This window comes from Humulus lupulus, chromosome 9 (genome assembly GCF_963169125.1).
Source record: "Humulus lupulus chromosome 9, drHumLupu1.1, whole genome shotgun sequence".
Taxonomy (NCBI): Eukaryota; Viridiplantae; Streptophyta; class Magnoliopsida; order Rosales; family Cannabaceae; genus Humulus; species Humulus lupulus.
The window spans coordinates 167,931,859-167,940,892 of NC_084801.1; the positions used below are offsets into that span (position 1 = coordinate 167,931,859).

A 9,034-nucleotide genomic window follows, 5' to 3' on the forward strand; every position below is an offset into this window, starting at 1 on the left:
TGGAAGGTTTTTAGTATGAAGAATATTATATTTAGTGGTTTGAGTAGGAGTAAAGCTAAAGCATTGTATGGTTGTGTAGTTATTACCTTTTTTATTTTATTTTTTAGATTAGGAAAAAAAGAAGAAGGCTATAATGGGTGTTAGGATGAGTTGGAAGGATTACATCTTGGGCTCCTCTTATATGCATGTAGTGGGATTTTGATGATGATCTAACAACTATAGTATAGCTTTCATATTAGAAGAATCTTTATAATTAGGTAAGAAAAAAATAAAAATTTCCTGGTATAGATATTGTACTACATTGAAACCAGTCTCTCTACCTTTCTTTCTCATAGACTTTTAATTTTTTTGTTTTTCGCTAAAACAAAAATTGTATTACACAAATTTGTTTCTATTGGAGGATCTGTCCTATCAACAATATTGATTCCCTTGTGAAAAATATTGTATCTATTTATATATATATATATAGCCACATTGACTGTCCAACATATTGTACATATCATATACTTTTTGTAAAGACCAAATTTTTCATATTGAATATTTTCTTGAAAAAGTTTCCATCAATTGACATTTTACTTTTCAAGTTTGTTATAAATATATACAACAAACAAAAACAAAATAGTTCAAACACTATGAGGTATGTTAATTATTTTCTTTTATAATTTAAGGAACACATTTTTGTCCAATTATATCAATTGAATACTTGTTTTGGAGGCATATAGCTTCATGTGTTTTGGGATAGATGGAATATAATGAACTGTCATTGCTCTAAATACTTGGTCGTTAGTATTACAATATACATATTATATAAAGTTTAAAAATTAAAAAATAATATATAGTTTGATCTTTGTTTGGGACTTGTTTGACAATATATGTACTTTAAATAAAATATTGAATTTTCTCAAAAATATATCCATGTACTCATTTTGCTTTTTGAAAAACATATATAAAAATATTGCTTAAAAAAACCCTAATCCATCACATAATACTGTACTAAAAGCAAACTACGAAGTCCCTTTTCTAGCTGTTAAATATCCTTCAACGAAAATGATGAAAAAACACGTGGTGATATAAAATTATGGATGTAATTTATGGTAGTAATTATATATATATATATATATATATTATATTATTATTATCTACCCAATGACTTTGCATATCATTATATATCACACAACTGAAGATCACTCTTAGAACATTTAGTCCTATAAGTGGGGTTGGCTCTTAAGTAGACCTTCTAACTATTCTTGATTTATTTACGTCATATGGTTGAGTTAAATAAATATAAAGTTCTCATTTATCTTTCAAGGTGGTGAGATCTCTATTACTTCATTTAATTATAGTAACATTTTTTTAATAAAAATCAAATTATTCTAAGTCTAGTTTATATATGTTATCTAAACTTATTATGGTAAATATAAAATTCTATCACAAATCTAAAATTCAAATATAGAATCTAGTTATATTAATAAGAACATGTATGATTATCAATAAACTAAATATGCTAGCAATGTAATAATTTATATAGTTTTAGTAATGTTCATTTTGGTTAATAATACTTTGTTTTCTATAGTTAGTACAATAATGTTTTTAGCTAGTTAATTAGTACAAAAAATTTAGTGCAATGCTAACTGTTTAGTGGGTCATGTCCTTCGCTACATGATTATATTTCCGTTAAAATTTGATAAAAGACTAATTATTAATTTAATTTTTAATTTTTTGAAGCGGACGTAATTTTTTTTTAAGTAATATTAATTTGTACCATTAATTGTCAGATGTTGATGTGATAACCCACACAATATGAAAATTAGATAATATAAGGGTCTGATTGGTTCGCGATTAGAAAACTGTATTTTTGAAAAGTGAGATTCTGAAATGAAAATCTGAATTTAGTGACTGAAAACATGTTTCCGAAAATGTGATTGGTTTAATGTCAGTAAACTGTTTTTGAGTTTTAAAAAACTGAATCTGTGATTGAGATTAAATTTGAAAATATAACAGAAACTGAATATGTGATTGGTTTAGCTGAAAGTAAAATTTAATTATATTGATAAATTAAAATTTAATAATATTGCATTAATTAAATTCATAACAATATTGCATTGTCATTAACTTTGATTTTTTTTATATTAAAGTTATATTTTTTTAGGACACGATTGATTAGTGATTTAAAAATTGTATTTTGAAAAAGTATGATTCTGATAAAAGAATCTAGATTTAGTGTCTGAAAATATGTTTATGAAAATGTGATTGAATGTATTGTCCGTTAACTATTTTTTAGTTTTATAAAATTGAATAATTTTTTGGTAGAAAATTTAAAAATTGAATATGTAATATATATTTTTTATTTTTTGTATAATAATAATTGAAGTGAAAATATTTTTTTATTTATTTGTTGTAATTTTTATTTGATCAATGATTTTTTTTAGCAAATATATTGTAAATTAGAATTAAATTATATTCTGTTATATAATTTTATAATTAATTATTTTACTAAATTTATATAGATAAAATTTTTAAAAAGTAGATTGACTTGTAAAAATGACAAAAGAAAAAAAAATCAAGACTATAAGAAAAATAGCAAGAATTTTTTTTTTTTTAAATAGTAAGATTATACTGAAAACATTAAGGGGCTAATTGGTAGTTAATTCAAAAATATAATTTTAGAAAATTATTTTCAAATCAAATGATTTGAAAATAAAGAAAACAACAATTTGTTTTTTTTTTTTTTGCTGAAGGATTTTAACTTGGTTTTCAAAAATGGTTTTTTTTATTTTCTAAAACAAGTGTGCCAATCAAGTTTTCAATGCTGTTTTTATTTTTTTAAATCTGAAAATGATAAAACTGTTTTTGAATTCCCTATCAATCACACCCTAAACATCCTTAAACAAATTAAACATAATAAATTTGATTCAATAATCAATTGCTGTTTAAAGTACTTTTTGTGACCGATAAAAGAGTCTTAAATGATATAGTATCAACATCATCCACATTGGGTAAGATTTAATTGATGAAAACATTTGTCAAAGGCGAAGAATTTCAATGCTGTTGCTTGGAAAATGGACTTTAACCTAATTTGTTTTTTTGGTATCAATCATAACCAATTGTCACTAATATATTGTTGGTACCATTAATATTTGGGAAACACACTAAGCTTAGTTGCTCTTTTACTCCAAAGATTTATATCATCAATAGGTATCATAATTTGAGATCATTTAGAATTAATTGATGAATAGGAAATTAAAACATTATAATTATTATTTTTAGTAATTTTGGGTGGGCACCCACAACCACAAAGCTTTTCAATAATTAGAATTTACTAAGAAATAAATAAATGTTAGTTTTGTTTTTATGATCATGTACAAATAGATTGGATTGTATTGTGGTGCCATGTAATAATTTGATAGCCCAACCCAGTTGACAAGCCCAATTACATTGGACCCTACTAGCATAAAACACCAAATGAAGAAGTGGGAAGAGTACTCAAACGTGGAAGTGCAGAGGGAAACAAATGATGCCAAGACTGAAGAAAGAGAGGGAGCTGGGAACAAGGAGAAGGAATTGGCGCGTAAGGACAGGGCGCGAGTGAGGCCTCGGAGGCTCAAAGATAATGTGTTGCACTTAGGCCGTTGAGGAGAGAGAGAGGGTTGTAACCAATTTCTGTTATGCTCTTGGGAGGATTGCTGAGTATAAATTGAATTTTGTTTACAATTATGGATTTTAGATTGTTAATTGTAATAGCTGAAATTGCTAAAGGAGATTTGCACTGTCTCGAAGAGTGCCCATTACCAACACTGGTGCTTTCATCGAGTCTTCACCATGAAGAACGAGGAGATCGCAGCTATGTTGCAGACCTTGGACCTCAAGTGGGAGCAACATTCGGAGTCGCAGTTGGAACATTTCAAGGTGCTTTTGGAGCAGCACACGAAGAAGACAGAAGATACACTCTCTAAGGTACCTCCATTGTCATCACCGATCACGGGCGGGGACGGGAGTGTTGTGCGTGACTCAGGTCGCTCGAGGGGCAGGCGCTCGGATACTGAAACGGATAACAGAGACGTGAATTCAATACTCAAAACTCTGAGAGTCAAGGTTCCCAGATTCGATGGTTCGAATGTGGAGGACTGGGTTTATAAGATCAACACGTTTTTTGATCTTCATCGTGTGGAACCGACTATGAGACTTTCTGTTGTTGCCTTTCATTTGGACGGGGTACCATCGACTTCGTTCCAATGGATGGAGAAGGGGGGGGGGGTCGTTTTCAGATTGGGAGGCATTTCTTCGAGCATTACAGCTGCGCTTTGGAGCTTCCATTTATGATGACCCATTGGGAAGGATTTCGAAACTTACTCAGCTGGGCAAAGTGTCGGATTATCGTGCTGAATTTGAATCACTCATGCCGCGGATTACTGGAGTTCAGGAGTCTATGTTTTTTAATTTTTTCATTTGGGGGTTGAAGCTGGAAATTCAAAGGGAGTTGCTGATGGTTAAACCAGTCGATCTGGCTGATGCTATGGCGAAGGCTCAGTTATTTGAGGAGCGCTACGACGACTTTATGAGCCGTACTCGAAGTGACATTGGGTGATCCGGGTGGGCGTCTCGCACAGCGACTGGGTCTCACGGGTCACCATCATCCCTACAGGCAGCTCCCAAAACCAGTTCCAATACTCATGGGTCTTCTAGTACTACATCGATACCAACGGGTACTCACTCTCTCCCTATTAAATGGCTTACTCCAGCAAAGTTGAAGGATAGGAGGGACCGTGGGGTATGATTTACGTGTGATGAAAAATTCAGTTATGGACACAAATGCAAGAATCGAATGCTTCTTTTATGCCAAGAAGATGATGACTGTCATGTTCTTAAGGAATCTGAGATACAGGAGTTTGAGGAAGTAGGGGAGGAAGAAGTCAGCCTGAATTCCCTCTCTAATTCGATGAATCCGCGAATTTTCCGGATAAAGGCCACACATGGCAGGAAACCTTAGAGGTCCTTGTGGATACCGGAAGTAACAACAACTTCATTCAAGAATCGTTGGCTGCCCAACTGAAGCTTCCCTGTGAGGATACAAGAAGATTCAAAGTGTATATGGGAAATGGTAACTTTTTGCTCTGTACAAAGATATGCAAAGAGGTTGAGCTGGTTCTGCAAGGCCACAAATTCATGGTGGATTTGTATGTACTACCTATATGCGGGTTGGATGTTGTCTTGGGGATGCAATGGCTTCAAACTTTAGGGTCGTGTGTGCACGATCATAAAGCTCTCACCATGGAATTTAATTGGCAGGGAAGTGTGGTGAAGTTGGCTGGTTCTACAGAGGTGTCGGCACACCAGTTAACATATACTCAGTTTCATGCCCTATTACGTGAAGGAGATATCAAAGAGGTGTTCCGTTTGTCTGCAGTGTTGGCTGAACCTACTTCTAATGGTGCAGAAATTACCAGCGTGGAAGCCAAACTGCCGAAGGAGGGACATGGTTTACTAACTAAGTTTGCTGTAGTTTTTGAAGAGCCCAAGCAGCTTCCTCCTTACCGTGGTGTTGACCACAGATTTTTTTTGCAGCCAAGTTCTAAACCTATCAATGTCCGACCATATAGGTACCCGCATTTTCAGAAGGATGTTATAGAAAAACTTGTCAAAGAGATGAGTGATGTGGGGTTCATTCGACCAAGCACCAGCCCATATTCGTCTCCCGTACTCTTGGTGAAAAAGAAAGATGGAACATGGCGTTTCTGTGTGGACTATCGGGCACTTAATGGCATCACTGTTAAGGACAGATTTCCTATTCCCACAATTGATGAATTATTGGATGAGTTGGGGACAGCAGCGGTTTTCTCAAAATTGGATCTTCGCGCCGGGTACCATCAAATTAGAATGGATCGTCGAGATATACACAAGACAGCCTTTCGAACTCACGAGGGTCATTATGAGTTCTTGGTAATGCCATTCGGGCTTACCAACGCCCCGTCAACCTTTCAAGCTGCAATGAATCAATTTTTCCGCCCATACTTACGTCAATTTGTCATTGTTTTCTTCGATGATATTTTGGTTTACAGCAACAACACCCATGACCATGTTCAGCATCTCGAAATGGTGTTACAGCTGCTCCAACAACATGGTTTTTTTGCCAAAGCTAGTAAGTGTCAATTTTTTCAACATACCATTGAGTATTTGGGTCATATGGTATCGTATCAAGCAGTTAAGGCGGATCCTTCCAAGATTTCAGCTATGGTGGATTGGCCGATCCCGAAGAATGTAAAACAGTTGCGTGGATTCCTTGGACTCACAGGGTATTATCGCAAATTTGTCGCTCATTATGCAGCCATAGCTGCGCCACTCATTGAGTTACTTAAGAAGGACAATTTCAAATGGTCTACCGAAGCAGCAGTTGCTTTCGATAACCTTAAACAGGCCATGATAGCCACTCCCGTGTTACGATTGCCCGACTTCTCTAAAGAGTTCGTAGTGGAAACAGATGCATCCAATGTCAGCATTGGAGGGGTCCTAATGCAAGAGGGACATCCTGTCGCTTATTACAACAAAAAACTGGGACCGCGATTTGCAGGAGCTTCGGTCTACAGCAGGGAAATGTGAGCTATCGTAGAAGCAGTCACCAAATGCCGACAATATTTGTTGGGACGCCATTTTGTCATTCGCACAGACCATAAAATCCTCAAAGAATTATTGACTCAAGTCATTCAGACTCCCGAACAGGAACAATTTCTCTGTAAGCTCCTTGGTTTCCAATTTTCTATTGAATATAGAGCTGGCAAGCAGAATTTGGTGGCTGATGCGCTCTCTAGGCAGCATGGTGTTGTTTTTTCTACTCTTCGTATGGCAATCAGTTCTGGTGGTTTTGAATTTCTAGAGGCTTTACACCAGGAAAATATTACATGCCCAGACCTGAGACAACTTCATATTCAGTACGGAAAAGGAGAGTTGGACACTGACTTGTACTCGGTTAGGGAGGGACTCTTGTATTTCAGGCAGCGATTCTTCATCAGTGAGCACTCTAACTTAAAGTCACAGTTACTCAAAGAGTTCCATGCCTCTCCAATAGGAGGACACGCTGGGGTAGAAAGAACCTTTCTGCGACTTGGAGCAAAATTTTTTTGGAAGGGGATGCACAAGGATGTACGCAAATTTGTACAAGCATGCTTAACGTGTCAAACGGTCAAGTATTCACCCACAGCTCCATATGGTTTGTTACAACCTTTGGCCATTCCGGAACGTGTTTGGGAGGATTTGGCCATGGATTTTATCGTGGGGTTGCCAAATTCACATGGGGTCACCAACATATTGGTAGTCATCGACCGCCTTACCAAATATGCTCACTTTGGAGCATTGCCAAACCATTATTCTGCCACCAAAGTAGCTGAACTCTTCTCTAACATGGTCATTCGTTTACATGGACTACCGCGCACAATTGTCTCCGACCGCGATCCCATTTTTACCAGTGCATTTTGGAAGAGGCTCTTTGAACTAATGGGCACCACACTCAAGATGAGCTCAGCATATCACCCCCAAACGGACGGTCAAACAGAAGTTACAAACTGTTATGTGGAACAATACTTTAGAGCATTCACAGCGGATAATCCGAAACAGTGGAGCAAATTTCTATCCTGGGCAGAATATCACTACAATACAAGCTTCCATTCGGCAATTGGGATGACACCTTTTCAAGCAGTATATGGCAGACCGCCCCCTACTATTCCGTCGTATATCTGGGGAGCCACTTCAATACAAGCAGTAGAGAATGATTTGTTGACGCGAGACGACATTCTGCAACAGCTGAAAACTAACTTGCAACAAGCTCAAAATCGTATGAGGCAGCAAGCAAACAAGAGACGTAGGGATATTCAATTCAAGCTGGGGGATTTGGTGTTAATTAAGTTGCAGCCTTATCGCCAAACAACAGTCGCCAATAGACTTAACTCAAAGCTTTCCAGAAGATACTTTGGTCCTTTCGAGATTGTAGCCAGAGCAGGTCCGGTGGCCTATACTCTTAAACTCCCACAAGGCAGCCGCATTCACCCAACTTTTCATGTTTCCCTACTCAGGCCTTACCATGGCACAGAAACATTCAGCTGCTATCCCTTACCAGAACTCACCCTTGCTAATCGTCCTGTGATGACTCCATTGGCTGTATTGGCAACACGCATTCACTTTGTTCACAATAAGGCTGTTCGACAAGTATTGGTGCAGTGGACTCTCAGCCCGCCCGAGGATGCCACCTGGGAGGATTTACATTCCTTTTGTCGTCTTTACGACCTGCCCAACCTTGAGGACAAGGTTGTATTCGGAGAGGGGAGTAGTGATAGCCCAGCCCAGTTGACAAGCCCAATTACATTGGACCCTACTAGCATAAAACACCAAATGAAGAAGTGGGAAGAGTACTCAAACGTGGAAGTGCAGAGTGAAACAAATGATGCCAAGACTGAAGAAAGAGAGGGAGCTGGGAACAAGGAGAAGGAATTGGCGCGTAAGGACAGGGCGCGAGTGAGGCCTCGGAGGCTCAAAGATTATGTGTTGCACTTAGGCCGTTGAGGAGAGAGAGAGGGTTGTAACCAATTTCTGTTATGCTCTTGGGAGGATTGCTGAGTATAAATTGAATTTTGTTTACAATTATGGATTTTAAATTGTTAATTGTAATAGCTGAAATTGCTAAAGGTGATTTGCACTGTCTCGAAGAGTCCCCATTACCAACATAATTTCAATGAGATAAAAAAAAAAATTCAGAGGGAATTTCAATCAGATAATTGAAGGTGTGAATTTGTGTAAAACCATGTATTAAATCACTATTTATAAGGTATAACCTAACTACGATTACAATTAATCAGTTGTAGGATATATACTATTTTACTTTATTAAATATTATACACTATCTCGTGATTAAACAATAAATGTATTTTATTAATTGATTTTTTATTTTAAAAAAAGCTATTTTATTAACTAGTACAAAATACTTTATAAAACTTTTTTTTTGTAATTTTAATAACACTCTTTTTTTCTTTTTAAAAAAAGCATTCTCAAT

The 9,034-nt window shown here is 36.1% G+C and overlaps 1 protein-coding gene across 1 annotated transcript; it reads left to right on the forward strand.

Moving 5' to 3' along the window:
- Positions 1–5,088: 5,088 nt before the first annotated feature.
- On the forward strand, positions 5,089–8,711 carry LOC133800283 (uncharacterized). The gene is made up of 3 exons (XM_062238240.1): positions 5,089–6,590; positions 6,765–8,482; positions 8,656–8,711. Exons 1-3 carry the CDS (start codon positions 5,089–5,091, stop codon positions 8,709–8,711), a joined length of 3,276 nt encoding a protein of 1,091 aa, XP_062094224.1.
- The last annotated feature ends 323 nt before the right edge of the window (positions 8,712–9,034 follow it).